The sequence below is a fragment of the Rhinolophus hipposideros genome, assembly GCF_964194185.1.
Source record: "Rhinolophus hipposideros genome assembly, chromosome: 9".
Lineage (NCBI taxonomy): Eukaryota > Metazoa > Chordata > Mammalia > Chiroptera > Rhinolophidae > Rhinolophus > Rhinolophus hipposideros.
In genome coordinates, this window is record NC_138055.1 from 4969697 (window position 1) to 4986580 (window position 16884).

The window sequence follows — 16884 nt, forward strand, 5'->3', positions numbered from 1 at the left end:
CTCAGACCCTTCTCAAGCCTGTGTTACAACAGCCATGTCTCACACTGGTCCGCTCATAGCTATCAGTCGTGCCCCACCCTGCTGGGGACACAGTGGCCAGCTCACAGTGTATCAGATGCCACTCTGGTCCATCCTGGGTCCACAACCTCTGTCCAGGGCCGACCCTGGCCGAGCATTGGCTGGAGTTGGGGATGAGGCTTTGACTCTGCCCTCTAGGGGCTGACAGTGGGGGTGGGGCACAAGGACACAAATAATTCCCTGCCACTACGAGGTGAGGGCCACCACCAAGACCTGATCAGGGAGCTCTGGGTGTCCCGTGGGAGGAGAGACACAGCAGGTTGGAGAGGCTTCATGGGAGGTGACAATGGAGGGCGGGAAGTACTCTGTCCTCTGCCCGGTGGAGAAGGTGGAGAAGAAAGAGCGGTCCCAACTGGTGGACAAGCATGAGCCAAGGCCCCGATGGAAAACTGGTTCTAGGAATGGCAAGTGGAGCCAGCCCGTGTGGCTGCAACACAATGGCTCTGCTGACATTGAGGCTGGATGATCGGTTTGTTTTGTGGGAGGCTCAGATCAGGGAGAGGCAGGTTGTTCCACAATAATGACCCCCACTTCCTGAGGGCTTCTCCTTGTGCCCAGAGTGTGCTAAGCACTGTACGAGAACCTTACTCTTCAATCCTCTGCAACCCTATGGGGTAGGTAAACGATTCTCCCTATTTTATAGATGAGGCACAGAGAGGTTGAGTGACTATGCAAAGGTCACACAGCAAATAAGGGGTGAAGACAGGTCTGCTTGACTTCCAGGCAGGAGCTCTTCAGCCTCATGCTGTCCCACCTCCCTGCGCAGGCACGACTTACTGATCCACGCAGTCTGTGGGCTCCATGCTGCCTGTCCATCATCACATCATTAGCTGTGTTGGAGGAGGAGCTTCCAGCACATGCTTTTCCATTTCAGCAGGTTTTGCTTTTCCTTTCACTCTTTATAGCTGGGAAGCCTGTCCTTAGCATTTTTTAGCTGCTCACTGGGACATTGACAAATCAAGCTGACATTTCTATTGAATGAATATATTTGGGATATTAATGTCCAACAAAGGGATCTGCTCAGAGGGGCCCTGTCACCCACAACCCAGCCCCCTCCAAGGAGCACAGACCCAGACAGAAGCCTGCAGATGGGTAAAACGTGGACACCGCTCCCAGCCACTCTGAGAGCAACGCACCGAAAGCAAATTAGAGTCAGCGTGAATTCAGCCACACAGATCCCCAGTTAGGTGCCTAATCTTATCTTATAAACAGGGCCTTTTTTCATTTTTTAAATCTCCTCTTGTCTGTCTGGAGGTAGCCCCTGGAATCGGATTTTAAGTGCTCTCTGAGATCAATGAATGGGGAGGAAGTAGGTTGTGAATTTCAAAGCTGAAACTTTCTCCTTGAGGACTTCTCCTCCCCCAGGAGAGCTGGGCCAGTGGGCCTGGGAAAGGAGCTCATGGAGAATTTCTGATGGGCTGGGTGACATCAGGACCGAAGCCTGTATTGCCCCCATCTTGGGACACTTTGCACCAGACACCAGAGAAGCCAATATTTCATTAAAAACAATGAAGCTTTAGTGTGGCATTTAGCTGATGCTACTAAAATAATACATGCTCTCTGTAAAAAGAAAATCAGTTGGGGAGAAAAAGAGAGAGAATCATGAAGAAAATAAAATGGTTCCACCAGCAGACATGAATTCTGGAACACGGCAGAGCCCTTGCCCTCATGGCCGTGCTGCTTCCACTCCTTGCTCTGTAGTCCAGGCTTCTGAGCGCCGTTTGAAAGGTCCCGACCCTCCAGAAACCTCACAGAACTTCATCACACCTAGAATCAACCCCAAACCCCTGGCCCTGGCCCGCGGGGCCTACGCAAACTGGCACCACCTCCCCAAACCCTCCTCACTCGTCCTTGCTCTCTGTTCCCACCTCTGGCCTTTGCAGGCGCTGTGCCCACAGCCCGGAACGTTCCTTCAGCATCCGCCTCATTCTCACCCTCCATGCCTCTCGCGAGGCCACCTCCTCAAGAAGGCCTTTCATGTCCACCCAGCTCCATAGTCAGTCACCATCACGTCCCCAGGGCACTGCTCCACAGACAGCTGTCTTACTGCTTGTGTGTCTAGAAAGCCACTGTCTGCCCATCACCGAAATGTGAGTGGGGCCTGTCCCTCACCGCCACTGTCACCCAGTGCCTAGGACGTGCTTGTCACATAGTGAGTTCCCAGTGAGGTAGACTGAATGGACGAGTGACTATTTCCTCGTAGTCTTTTCTGTGTGCGTCTGTCTGTCTGTACCACTGACATAGCTAAGGTCATACGTCAACATTTCTCAGCAACTCCACGCACGCACTTTTACGTACAACTTCTTCTATCATTCTCTCTGCCGACACAACCTCAAGGCCCGAGTCAAATGTCCCCGATTCCGTGGGACCAACCCATGACCCCTACCTCTACACTGAGCTGCCAAACGCCAGTCCATGGGGGAATAGTAACATCTACACGGTACTTTACAGTTTACAAACTTCATCGTCATCCCAGCGGAGCCTCAAAACAACCTTCGGAGGTAGGCAGGGCAAGGGGAGCCTGCCATCCTTATTTAAAACAAGGCCCCTGAAGTCAGAGAGGTCATGTGGCTGCCATAATCCCTTGGGCAGGAAGCGGACACAGGGTGTCCAGCCCCTAATGGCACAGTCCCCACCTTTAGTTTGAATCAGAGAACATTCAACCTAAGAAGAACCAGAGAGGCCGATGGAGAAGCCAAGAGCTCAGCTCCGGAGTCCGACTGCCTGGGTTTGAATCCCAGCTCTGCTACTTACAAGCTTTTTGACCCTGGGCACGTCATTTCCCTTCTCTGGACCTCAGTTTTCTGCTCTGTAAAATGGGGGTGACAGTAGTCCTGCCTCATTCTGTTGTCAGGAGGATTAAATGATTTAATCATACACACAAAGGGCACAGAAGAGCATACAAAAACAAGAGAACACATACAAGGTGTGATCAAAAACTATGGTGAATGTTTAAATTTTTTTAAATTTATTACAGTAAAAGACATTGCCATTAATCCCCCTCAAAATACTCCCCCTCGCTTCGAACACACTTATCCCACCGTTCTTGCCATTTTCTAAAGCAGTTCTGGAAGTCCTCTTTCCTGAGTGTCTTTAGTCATGCTGTGGTAGCTGCCTCGATGTCCTGAATCATTTTGAGGAAGGGACTGAATCTTTGGGGAAGAGCCAGAAGTCGCTCGGTGCCAGATCTGGTGAATAAGGTGGATGAGGACACACTGTAATGTTTTTATTTGACAGAAGCCATGTGTGACATGGAGCATTGTCATGATGGAGGATGAAGTAAAGACACTCACGAAAGAGGCCTTCCAGCACTGCTTCAGAAAGTGGCAAGAACATGGGCTAAGTGTGCTCGAAGCGAGGGGGAGCATTTTGAGGGGGATTAATGACAGTGTGTCTTTTGATGTAATACATTTTTTTATTTAAACATTCACCGTGTCTTTTCATCACACCTCGTATTAACAGTAAACACTAGCTCTCTATAAAAACAGGCCTGTCCAGACACACCTCCATGTAGCTGATGGCTGCACAACCCACCTCTCAGCCACGAACACCACAGCCCTGGGGACAGGACGCCTGGCCCAGAGGTGAGTCTCGCTTTGCATAGTGGACAATTCCCCCAAAAGCCACCCGCAGACAGACTTCTCTAAGTCGGCTCCTGCTGACGCTCGCACTCATACACCAATTCCCTGCGCCCCAGACCAGGACAGAGAACGCTCCTGGGTCTTCAGTCTGAGGCCCCCCACGCACCCCACGTGAGCGACAATCACCAACACCGGCAACCCTTCAAGGCCGCAAAGGGGAGCAGCCCGGTGGAAAGGAACCTTGTATAAAAGGAGGACGCCCCCTTTGCAAGTTCATGCTTCCCACTCTCCATAAGTCAGGCAAATAAATCAATCCAAGTCATGGCAAATTATGAAGAAGACCCCTAAGTTCCTACGAACATACTGTATTTTGCTGTGTATAATGCACACTTTTCTGCCCAAATTTGAGAGGGAAAAATAAGGATGCACATTATACATGAGTAGTGTCTATATAAGTATTTTAATTCTTGTATCTACGCTTACGAGGTAAAAGTGTAACTCTAGAAATCAATAATGATATCTGCATGCAAAATAATACCCTGGAATACGATCATCTTGCAACGATGAAGAGTTCTTGGCCTCCTAGGATGTGTAAATATCGTAAATTTGTTACCCGTACATAGAATTTCTTGTACCTTGTATCTGTTCTTGTGCTTTGTCACTATTTGTTACATAAAATTTCTTGTACCATAATATGTTAATAAATAAATGTTAAAATTCCTTTATAAAAGCAAGTACCTAAACGTAAACAAATAAAAATTTGAATTAAAAAATTAAAACGAAAGTTGTTTTTTTTTTCCCTGAAAGTTTGGGCCAAACACATGGGTGCGTATAATACACGGGAGCGCATTACATGGCAAAATACAGCAGTTCTGACTTCTACTAAGAGGCAGCTGGAGAGAGAGCTTCCTCAAATGCCGTCTCACCCCGCTGGCCCTCCCAAGCCCCGGGGTAGACCCCACCCTTCTTTCCAGGCCTGTCACCTCTTCTCCAAACCCTTTATCCAGCTACGATACATCAGGCCTCCTCTCAAGTGTCCACTGGTAACTCTGGCCTCAGCTCTCCCCTCGGCCTGGTGGCTCCCCTTCCTACACAAACTCCTAGCCCCTCGGTTGAGGCCCGGCCCAAAGTCAGCTTCTCCCAGAGGCCTCCCCCACCAGGAGAAAGCCGTGGTCAGAACCTGCACCGAGACCCCACAGCACTTGGCACCCACCCCCATTGCACACGCAGGTGTTCGTTTGTTCATTCATTCATTCATTCCACACTAAGGGGAGCATGTGGAGAGCTGGGGGGTATATCAGAAACAATCCCCACCCTTGCAAACCTCAGTGCAGGGGGTCCAACGAGGATCCGAACAGCACCTACCCCAAACAGCTGCTCCCAAAATTCAACCAGGGAGTGGCAGTGAAGAGCGTGCCACACTGTGCCTGGCACACTGAGCCTGGATGACAGCAACTCCTGTTACTGGCCTTGCACACTGGCTCTTGGCTCAGTCAAGTGAGGCCTCACCTCTTTTGAGACCCACAGCAGGGGAGATAAGAAGCCAGGCTCAGAAAGGGTCCCTCCCAGACCCAGAGGTAGCACAGGGCAAGGTGAGAAGCCGGGGGGCAGGCCTGTCCTGCAAGAGCCCTTCCCCACCCCAGCCTTCACAAGGTTCATCTCAAACCGGATTGGAATTTCCCATTTCAAAAATCAATATTGAAAGCTGGGAGTCTGCCACGTTGAGGGGAAGGACTTGCTTGTAAATATTTGCCTCCACTGGCAAAGCCAGGGCTTTCGCTTGCTGCAGCTCCCAGCCCACAGCTCAGCGGGACACCCCTGGGGAGGCAGACTGTCTAGCGGCCAAGCCGGGCTGCGCAGGGGGTTGGGCTAGCCCCCAGCCACACCTCCGAGACAGCGGCCAGTGCGCACAGGGGCCGTCCATCTGTCCCCCCAGGCTGTTGCTGGGAGGTTTCTCTGATTCCAAGCAAGTAGCTTTTCCCAGGGGGCACCCCAGGTTTATGTCTTTCTTATTTTAGAGGAAATCAAAAAGCCAAAGACAAAACCCTGGGGGTGTGCTTGCAAATCATGGCCCACCACCATGGGACAGCGCTCGCTCACTGTGCCAGCAGCTGCCCATGGGAGGAGCGCACAGCTGGTCCCGTGGGCCCCTCACTGGGGAAGCTGTCTCGATGGTGGAGGGTGGCTGAGCCCGTTACATACCAGCTGAATACCTACCCTGGCATCACCATTCCCAGAGAGTCATTCATGCATTCACTGTTCAGCCACTCATTCATTCATTCATTCATTCATTCGTTCGTTTCATCCATTACTTATTGAGCACTGACTGGGGGCTAAACACATAAGTGGACAAAAACAAACCTGGACAAAATCCCTTTGGGAAGAGGTCTCCCCGGCCCCAAATCCCCACAAGCAAATGGAAAGTCACAGCTGAGACAAGGGCTGGGGTAGGAGACTGCCGAGGTTTGAGGGGAGAATGAAAGGGGTGTGACCTGGTCCGGAAATCAGGGAAGGCTTTCCAGGGAGGGGGACAGGCAGACAAAGGCTGGCGGGGAGGGAGAGGGCAGAGCAGGGAGAAAGGGCAGCTGGGCACAGGGGCGGCCCAAGGGCTGCCCAGCACCTACCAAGCCACTCGTTGAACTTCTTCACCTCGCTCGGGAGCCCCAGCTCTGTGAAGTCCCCAGCGTGGATCAGCACGTCACCATAGGGCATCTGGATGGGGTCCGTCCTCGAGTGCGTGTCAGACACACAGACAAAGCGGGTGTAGCCGGGTGGCTTGGGAGCATCATGAGGCACCGGGTCCACCCTGCAGTGGGGAGAAGACACTGCAATACAGACCACGGAAGTGACAACTCACCGTCCCCGCAGCTCAGATCACACCGACCCAGCCTCGGACCGAGCGCCCAGCCTTCCCGAGGGCCCACCTGGGTCCGAATCCTGGTTCTCCCACTCACTAGCTGGGCAAAACTCTTCTTCCCCTGAGCCTCAGTCTCGCGACTGTAACATGGGAACCTCAGAGGGGTGCTGTGAGAGTAAAAGGGGGCAGCGGGTGGGAGGGGCCAGTAGGTACAGTGCCCACGACTGCTGTTTGACTAAAGCAGCCTCCACCCTTCCTCCATTATGACCCCCACCCCGGGGCCTTTTTACATGCTTTCTTTCCCTACTCAGCCCCCTCCTGTGAAATTTCAACACCACAGATAGGCTATCTATCTGCTCTTGGACTGTGTGCATATCTGTGCTTTGTAAAAAGACCAGCGTGATTTTTTTCACCCCCCCAAAAAAACAGTTTTAACCCCCTTGGGGGAGCTATCTGCCCCATTGAGAATGCAAGGACTGAAGGCCACGGTCCAGTCGAAAGAACTGAGTCCCACTGCGGTGCAAGCAGCATCCAAGGACAGCCATGGATGAAAGGCACGAAAGACAAGCGGCAATTTTTCAAAACTGTGAGGTGGTCTGGTCATATTGAAAACAACAGCTTTCCAGGGGTGTGTAAGAAAATGGTCTTGGAATCAAAAGACCAGCGTTCAAATCCCAGCTCTGCCACTTGTCACTAATGTGTGACCTGAAGCAAAACCTTTGGCCTTGGTTTGCTCGTCTGTAAAATAGAGTGACCCCACTGAGCAAAAGTACCCAGCAAATTCCAACATGCTGACAGATGTAAGTTCCTGTTCCCGGGGGACCCATCGCAGCCCTCTGAATTCCCAATGAGGACATTGAGCAAGTGGCCGGGTGTCCCAGGGAATAAATACAGACCCAGCCCCCCGCCCCGGCCCAGCCCTCTCCCCACCACCCTCTGCCTCTCAGTTGAATGATTTTGCCAGGCTCAGATCTCTTAAAAACAATGCCGTGACATTTCAACAAGCAGCTCTCTCCAAATGAGTACGCTGCTGGAGGAGTTGTGTTTAAATCTAATTATGCGGCAAACCAAACGCGGTACCATATCAGTTACATAAGTACTTTTAAAGACATCTTTCTAATTATCCTTTTTTTTTCAGACAATATACTCCGAAGAAATTTAATTAACACCTTACGAGAGACATGGGTCCAGCATGCTAATGTTCAGGGAGCATTTGCACACTCAGTCCGCTGCAGTCAGAGGCCCCAAGCCAGCCTCTCCACAGTCACGGTGCCGCGACAGGAGGGGGCACGCCAGGTCCTCTTCTGGGGCTGCTGAGCCCATTTTGAAAACCAGCAGGTCGCAGCTGGGCCCAACCGGGGAGGAAAGGAAAATTCCCTGAGTTCAATGATGACCCACAGGAGTGAGCTGGAAACTCCTCCTCTCCCCTCTTCATTCATTCATTCTTTGATTCATTCATTCATTCACTGGTTCATTCAACACAGCACATTCTGACCACCTACTGTGTGCCAGCCCTGAGCTCAATGCTGGGGCCACAGGGATGAATCAGGCCTGATCCCAGGTCAGGAGACTGATAGTGGAGACAGACATGGCCAGGCCGTGACAATAAAGCCACCAGCTTTGATGGGGCAGCACAGGCGCTGGGGCCCAGAGAAGGCCCTGACCCAGCCTGGGGCTCCCTGGAAGCTTCCAGGAGGAGGCGGAGCCTGAGCTGGTCTGGAACCTAAAATCTCCCTCCCAGTTCTCCCCACAACTCGTCAGTTCTCTGGGTCTCTCCCTCTCTCCCCTGCTCCCATATGACAGGCCTGGAAACCCACCTGTGCACCCTGCCCGCCCCCCCGACACAGCTGACTACACCAAGGGCAGCCAATCACTAGTGGCCTGTCACAGGAACATGAGTGAGCCAATCAAATTCACTCCATTCATTCATTCACCCACCCACACAAGGAGGTGAGCATACCACAAGGTGACAGAAACTAAGTCAAAGTGACAAAGAGGGACCAAGAAGGGAAAGGCAGGGAGTGAGATGCCACCCGCAGGGCTGCCGCCAGTCCCCACGATCTCTGCCTCTGAGAGCCCCTTATGGAGAAGCCCCGGGCCTCCCATCTGCCGTCAGCCAGCCAGGAGCAGCATGAGCTACTCGGGCTGGGCCTGCTGCTGGAGCCCAAGCTCTTTAATTCTGCTCTTATTCCCTCCACCCCGAGGCTTCTGAGCGCAGTGAGGATACAAACCTAATCATCCCCAGAGAAAAAATAAAGACTCTCATTTCCTGGCACTGCCCTCCGGCTATGTGGATTGTAACAAGTGCTCAACCCTGAACCGGTAGCAACAGTAATGGTTTCCCTGATTCAGACGGAGAGCTCATTAAGTGCTCACCATGCTCCATGATTGGCTCTCTTCACCCGCACAGTAAATGACGGGCAGGGTCCTAGGGGTGTGCCCATTATACAGATGAGGGAACTAAGGCTCAGAAAAGACTGCCTTGCCCAGGATCTCAGCTACGGAAGATGGTAGAGCTGAGACTGGAAGCCGGTTTTTGGTTTCAGACTCACACCAAGCTGGAGTACTGCCATTTCCTTCAGTCAACCTATGGACAAGTGCTTACTGAGGGCCTCTAAAATGGCAGGCACCTGCGAGGGCCAAGGGCTACACCTGTGGCCAGGACAGCCACGGAAGCCACCTTATGGAGCTCTCAGAAACCCAGCCTGGACTTGGGAGCGAGAAAAAGAACAAGATGAGTCCAAGTCTGGAGAAAGGAGAGAGAGAGTACACAAGAAGGTGGGAGGGCAGGGGTCGCCACCCTTCAAGTGAGGTTCCAACTGCATGTCCAGCCACGTGACTGGGCATCAGCCGTGGCATTTTGGAATGAGACAGACCTCTAGTCCCCTCCTTTCATCCTACAAGTGGGGAAACTGAGGCCCAGAGGAAAGGCAGCGACTGACTGGCTCAGGGTCTCACAACTGCTTGGTGACCTTTTCCACGAAGCACAGGCTGCAACGTGACCCTCAGCACAGTGCCCTCCTGCGTCCCCGTGCCTACCCTTCCTTCCCACCTCTGGCCTTTGCTTGTGCTGATTCTCCAAGTTCAGGGGTTGTGCCCGCCACCTCCCCCAGGTAGCCCTCCTTGATCTCGCTGTTCTTCCTGGGCCATGTTCCCTGCCTCATCCTGCCTCCCTTTTCTTTCTTCTTCCTGTCTACTGTGCTAAGCTTGAGGGCCCAGCCCGTGCTGGTGGATGGGAGAGACACTTAGGAAATTGTCCCACAAATGAATGTATAATCACATGCTATAGCATGAGTCATGGAAAGGGAGTCTGTGAGTGCCTAGAGCTGAGGTGGGGGGCCGAGGAAGGGGACGAGACCTGGTCTGAGGAAGCCTCCACCAAGGAAGTGACACCTGGGTGAGAACTGAAGAATGAATGGTGTTAGCAGGGCAAAGAGTTGGGGAGGCAGAGGGAACAGCATGTACAAAGGCCTGAGGCAAGAATGGAAACAGCTACTGCACCTTCAGGAGAGGGATGCAGGATGAGAGCTGAAAACAAGTGGAGCCCGAGTTTAGTCCTCTCCTCCTGCTTTGCCCCTTCACCCCGTTCCTGGGCTCAAGGCTGACACTCACTGTCTCCTGGAGACCTGTCAGCACATAGGAGGGATAGGGGCCACAGGGCCCCTTCTGAAGCCTCAGCCTCATTAAGAAAGGGGATTAGTGCACCATCCTTACATGGCTGGGAGGGCTGAGAACAGGTACAAAGGGCTCCTCCAGGCCTGGCGCACAGCGGAGCTCCCTGGGCTGCTACATTCTTCAAGGACTCCCACAGCCCGACGTGCTTCGGGGGTCTGTAATCAGGATGACCCATCCCCCCCAACATGCTCCTTCGAAAGGCCAGACAGAAGAGGTGCTGTGCCTGCCCCAGCCCCCGCCCCCCACAGGCACCTACAAGGAGGATGCCCAGGACAACCCTGTCCCTCGAGCACTACTCTCGCCTTCTCACTGACCGCCAGGCCACGTCCACCTGCCCACCCAGGACGGAAGGGCTGGGACGGGCAGGGGCTCTCCCAGGCCCCGCAGGGTTTCTCGGCCCCCAGCATGAGGGTCTTCATTCTCAGGTCCTGAAACCCAGAGATTCATCAGTCAAGCAAAGGCAGCCTCATTACCGCCAGGGTCTCTGGGGGCAAATGCATAAATCACACAGCTCAATTGGAGGCTACTTTGGGACTGTCACTGTTATTATTAAATATAAATTGTGGATTTATTAAATAAGACCCCCTCACTCCCTCGCCCCGGTGACAAAGCCCAGGACAGTGATAAATCACGTTGCCGGGCAGTGACATCTATCCTCCTGTCTGCTGTCTTTTCCTCCGTGAAGACGTGCCATGGAAACTCGCACGGCCACCTCCTCAGCCTACACACTTCCCTGTGCTCCGGGCCTGGGGTCTGAAAGAGGGAAGTGGAAGGCAGCAGCCCCCCAAGTTCCTGCATGGCGCTGGCTTTACCCAGCTTTATGCAAAGTTGTGTTTCAAAGCCGGGCTGGCCCGAGTAGGCAGTGAGGGAGCACCGGATGAGGAGTCCAGAGCCAGGCTTGGTGCCTGCTCGTTCCGGGCCTTCCCACACCTCCGGCCGTCTCTGAGCCTCACTGCCAACGGAAGCCCAGAACGCGGGCCAGTGTCGGGAGGTGGTAACACAGAGCAGGCCAGGAGGGATGGGAGTGGGGCAGCTGGTGTGAGCCTGCTCTGACCACTCCAGCTGAGTGCCCGCAGAAAGCCAGCCAACGTTTTCTCCATCGCACTTCACACTACCAGTGGCATGTACCATTACACGCTTTTATGACGTGTGTGCTGGCTGCCAACCCACTGAGGGGCTCAGCTCAGTGCGGGCAGGGGTTTGTAAATAAGTGGCAGAGCCAGGATTCAAACCCAGGCAGGCCAGCTCAGAGCGCCTTTCTACCCAGCGTGCTATGCAGCTGCTCACAAACATCCTGGAGGGACAGACGGACGGATGGACGGACAGACAGACAAAAGGATGACCGACCTGCAGCTGCTCATGGTTTAAGTGGGGGAAATCACCCTCTTTCATTTTCTCACTCACTGCCCTTGCTCGGGACACGGCCTGTCCTGCTCCTGCTCAAGGCATCTTCCACCCAGCGGGGCATTTCTGTAGTTCTCAGATGCCCCCCTTTCCTGACTGTCTCCCGACTTGCCATCCCCCACTCATCCTCGTCTGGGTCTCAACCTAGAAGTCACCTTCTCCAGAGGGTCCTCCCGCAGCCCCGTGGCTCCTCTCCTATGACTTCTGGTTACCCTATGCCTGCGGGCTCTCTGGGTATGTGCCGAGCCCGGGCAGAGGCATTGTGAGTGACAGCTTTGCGTGGGACTACATGGCATCATGCCACTATGCAGTGCCCGGGGACCCTCTATGTGGACATGCACACGGGCACAGACACACACATAGCCCACCACTCTGCCTCAGGGCCCGGGGCTCTCACCCATTCCCGCGGGGGCAGGAGTCCAGCCTGACATCTGAGGACCACAGGCATGGGCACTGCCAGCCCTGAGGACTAACCCCAACGACAAAAGAGAAAATCTGGCCCCGGGAAGGCCTCCCTCCCTGCAGTAGCCCTTCCAGGCCTCCAGGTCCCAGAGACTAAAGAATAAGCGTGCCAGAGACCCAGGGCCTTGAATCCTGCCCAAATCCACCAATCTGGCCCCAAATTGGAAATGAGAGGCAGTGTGCCAAGTAGAAATCTATCAGAGAATTAAGTAGGCAACTACTGACCACACCAGCCAGCCCCACAGCCCCCACGGAAACGAGCATTTTCCGGAGTGAGTGCCATAGGGAAGAGCGTGTCCCAGTGCTGAAACCCACCCCCAGGGCTGGTGCCCACCTCCTCCAGAGCCCTTTCTCCCACGAACAGTGTCTCTGTGCCCACCCTTTACAGGAGAGAACGGGTCCTGAGGGAGCCACACAGTAACAAGCGGCAACAACCTGCTGGCCCCACCTCGAGGCTGGCACTTAGAAACCCCTATGGCTGCTTCTCTAAGGGGTCCATCCACCAGACTCTCTAGGCTCCCCAGAGGGACAGCCGCTAGGACCCCACCTACCGCTGCTCCCTGGAGGTGGTGCTCTATCCTGTGCCCTCACAGGGGCCTCTGACCCAGCCTGGTGGTCAGGAGGGCCTGCCCTGGGCCCCTCAGCCTTGGAGCGCCCCCATCACAGCGCTGACCTCTCTGTGCTGTCATGGAGAGCTGTGGGTCTGCCCCTCCTCAGGGCCTCATCAGTGACCCAGACCCAGCACGGAGATACCCCAAAGGAGCCGAAACAGGATCCCACGACACAGCAGACAGACGTCTGAACTCTCCGGTGGAGGCATGTTCGTCCACAGCAAAAGTATACTGAGTGTGGAGAGAAGCAGGCTGTGTTGGGCCGGCTCAGGTGCTAACCCGCTGTGTGCACCTGCATGGGTCACCCATCTGTCTGGGCCTGTTTCCCTGCGGCGTGGGGATGAAGGAGGAAGAGGGTCTTCTAGAAACGCAGGGAGCCACTGGGACAGGGCCAGGAACTTAGCCCCTTCACCCTGGGCTGCCTGCACCTCTCCAGACCTCAGAGAAAATCCAGGTTGGAGACAGGGGCCACACAGGGTCCCAAGCCTGTGCTCTTGCGATGGCCTCACCTCTGGGGCTCCCTTAATATTTTCCACCAGCCTCAAGGAGCAGGTGGCAGAGCTCCCCATTCCTTTTGGAAAGTATCTCTGCTTTTTCAATGGAAGCATGGGGTGGGAGGGGCTGGACAGAAGGGAAGGGAGGGCGGAAAGCAAGACAGCCAGCCCAAGACCAGGGTCCCCACCTGCTATGGGGTCTGTGGCAAGTCCCTTCCCCTCTCTGGGGCTCAATCTCTCCATCCGTACAATGAGGAGCATGAATTAGATCCAGGGTCTCCAACCCAAACACCAACAGGGAGCAGCTGGAACTCAGCCCCCCAGAGGTCATCATGAGGACGTGCGGGCCTGGGGTTGCTAGACCTTTTGGGTTTCTCCAGCAAAGCCAGAAGTCCAGATTTGTATGTGCAATTGCCTCCTTTTAAAATATTTGTAAAACATTCTCCAGGCCAAATGAAATAGGACTCCGGGCCAGAGTTGGCCCACAGGCCATCACTCTGCAACTTCTCACACATCCCTTCCAACTCGGAGCCTTGGTGATCCCGGGTTTCCAGAATTGTTTCAATCAACAAGCACGAACCAGTTGGGCCCAGAAGCCAGGAGGCACCCTGCTCCATGAGCCCACCTGGCGTCTGTCACCACCCACCCCTCGTGTCCCCGCGGTCCCGCAGCGAGCCGCCCACTTACATCTGCACATGCGGTGGCTGGAAGCGGCCCTGGTTGATGTTGTAGAAGGTGAAGGCCTGGGTGGGGTTGGAGCTGTACTCGTCCACCTCGATGAGAAGTCGGCTATGCTGGTGCCTTCGTGCGGCCAGCACATGGGACTGGGAGAATGCCATGCCCAGGCCGCAGGGCAGGAGGGCCAGGGCCTCTGCTTTCAGGATGCCGGGATCCCACCTAGTGCGCCACATGGACCTCCGCTGGCCACCCGGGCATCTCCTGCCACCACTGCCACCACTGCCACCACTGCCACCACGGCCGCCCGGCCCCGCGCCAGACCTGGGAACAGACTGAGGAGATGGAGCAGAAGCGGGCGACAGTTATCTGTTTGGGATTTGCTTTATTTAATGTCAGATGAAGATTTACAAAGAGGGAGAGGGAGGGGGAGGAGAAAAAAACACAGTCGTACAGCTCAAAAACTCATTACAAATCTTTCCAACTCAGCAGTTTGATGAATATACTTTGGTAAAAAAAAAAAAAAAAAATGGAAAAGGAGGGAGGGGACAAAAAAAAACCCCACAACGCTATGGACAGATACATTCCTGGGCCAACATGTTTAAATACTTAAGACTTTTTATTTTTTTGGCCTTCGACAAAATCCTCTAGAGCCCATGGAGTGACCATGAGATGGGGCAGGACAATGGCTGATATTCTGCAAACAGGTAAAGTGAGTTTCACTTTTTGGAACCAGGGAATAGGAAGGATTTGCCTCCACCCCCTCCCCTCCCCTCAGACCCCCAAACACACCCACTCCCACACGGCCCCACACCCACACATCCCTGCAAGCCTGAGCAGGTGGAGACGGTAGAGGCACAAATTCCTTCCTCAACATCAATTTTGCCTAAAGATACCCATTAGCAACTCCCACCCAGAGAAGGGATTTTCCCAGACAGACTGCCATCCACCAGCTCAGCTCAGAGGGTGGCCCGGGTGGGGAAGGCAGGGGGAGGAGGCAGGAATCTACCTTTAAAAAAACCTGCCCTAATGCCTTATAAGGATCTCAGGAATTCTGTCAAAGCTTGAATCCACTTAGAATCACAGCTTATGATGCTATCTTTTCTTTTCTTTTTTTAATTTCTTTCATTGCAGAGCGGGGTTTGTGTTTGTAGATAGTGGACTGAAATGTCCCTGTAACTGATTCCAACTGGGCAACACAGCCCACCCTGCTCGACCTACTCACACACTGGACACGCCGGCCAACGCCTCCTTCCTAAGACCATCTATTTTTGTCACTCTGTTCCATAATTATTTCTTTAAACCGCATAAATAAGAAAGGCCTTGAAGATTTTTGTTTTGTTTTGTTTTGTTCCCATTTTGTGTCATTAAGACCCTCCAATGATTCCATTTGCACTGCACTTAACCAAGGAGAAAATAGCATAATTTAAACCATCCTGGACGGTCGTATCCCAGTCACGTCAAACGAAGAAAAATTCCTTTTGCTTTGTGCATGGAAGAAGAATCGACACAGTCAGAAAACAAATTAGATCAAGAAAATGACAAAAATTAGAGACTGGAGAACATTTTAATTACGCGCAAAGGAGAAATGGATTATTAATTTTTTTTAAAATCTCGACAATCATGCCCATACAAGGTGCAATAAATAGCAATCTCCTTCTCCTCACCCACCGACCCACCCCCAAAACTCATCCTGATTCACAACACAGTTCCCTCACTCTCCACTTGGGAAGACAACAGCAAAACAAATCTGCTTTGACCCCCAGGACACACTTGTTTCTAAGAGTATGGGCTCCCCCAGCGGACACTGTGACAGGCTTCTGAGGTGGAGGAATCAGGTGTCCTGTCTGTAACCTCGGGAGAGGCCTGGGCAGCAGACACCGAGGTCCAGGGCTCCAACAGCCCAAATCTGGACAAGGGTTTGAAGCTCCAGCATTGCACTGACTTGCTGTGTGACCTTGGGCCAACTTCCTACCCTCTCTGAGCCTCAGCTTCCTCTTCTGGAAAATGGGTTTAAAAATCAGAATGCCACCTCCCAGGGCAGCTGTGAGAGTTAAATGAACAGAAATTCTGAGCACAGGGCTTGGCAAGTACCAAGTGCCCAGCTAGTATTCACTGTTACTGTTAAAATCACTATTCAGTTCGGTTAGATACCTGTGGATCGAAGGCCTGCTGTGATCAGGTGCTGCCCAGGGATGGGGACATCTGTGGCTCCAGGAGCCCCGGAGAGTCCAAACTCCCTCAAATGTGAGCTGACCACATCACGTCCCTACTTGAAATCTTCTGATGAGGACCCATGGCTCGTGGACCCTGAGCAAGTGGCTTAGCCAGCCAGATGCTGTTTCCTCGTCCACAACATGGAGAGAAGACTAGTACCTACTGTACCTCATGCAGTCGTGAAGACTAAATGAGGAGGTGCTTGTAAACTGCTTATCACAGAGCCCAGCACACAGTAAGTGCCCAATAAATGTTAGCTATGATCGTTGTTATATTATCATCAGCAGCCAGGGCCTCTCCCAGATACTTCATAAATACTGAATTAGTGAACGGATAGAAGGAGGGAAAGAGGGATGGGGCATGGAGGGAGGGATGGAGGGATGAGGGGAGGGATGGACAGAGTACGTGTCTTGCCAGCTTCTTTCCCTGGTGCCAGGACAGGTGGGCAGAGGGTGGGTGGCAAGAGGGCTCTGCTGCAGATTGAAGAGTCATCACCCCTCTCCCCTTTTGCCACCCCATAAGCCTGCAAGGAGGCTGGCCAGGCTGGGCACAGACAGCCCTTGGCAGGAGTGGGGGGGTCCCAGGAGCCACCAGCCACCCCTGCCCCAGGAAGCAGGCGCCTACATGCCGGTCGGCCTGCAGCGGGGAGAAGCGCTCGGCACCAGGGGACTCCGCCAGAGAGGCAGGCGGCGAGCACCCGGGAGGCGCTCACAGTGAAATGCTGCGTTTTACATAAAGGGGGTTCGCAATGGGCCCTGCTCAGAGGAATCCGGGAAACCGGGAAGCAGAGCCTTCTTTTAATACCCATTTAATATTTATGGAGCTGTAGC

The 16884-nt window shown here is 53.5% G+C and overlaps 1 protein-coding gene across 3 annotated transcripts in view; it reads right to left on the reverse strand.

The window, feature by feature from the left end:
* Positions 1 to 16884, reverse strand: part of MPPED1 (metallophosphoesterase domain containing 1) — a 72043-nt gene that overhangs the window by 46437 nt on the left and 8722 nt on the right. For 2 of the 3 annotated variants that reach the window (XM_081060481.1, XM_081060482.1), the window contains exons 2-3: positions 13850 to 14172; positions 6284 to 6465 (exon numbers count right to left, since the gene is read on the reverse strand). In XM_081060481.1, coding sequence (XP_080916607.1) covers positions 6284 to 6465; positions 13850 to 14073 — 406 coding nt within the window. In that variant the 5' untranslated portion in view covers positions 14074 to 14172. Of the gene's footprint in view, positions 1 to 6283; positions 6466 to 7690; positions 7789 to 13849; positions 14173 to 16884 lie in introns of those variants that run through there. The other variant, XM_081060483.1, reaches the window with a different exon arrangement.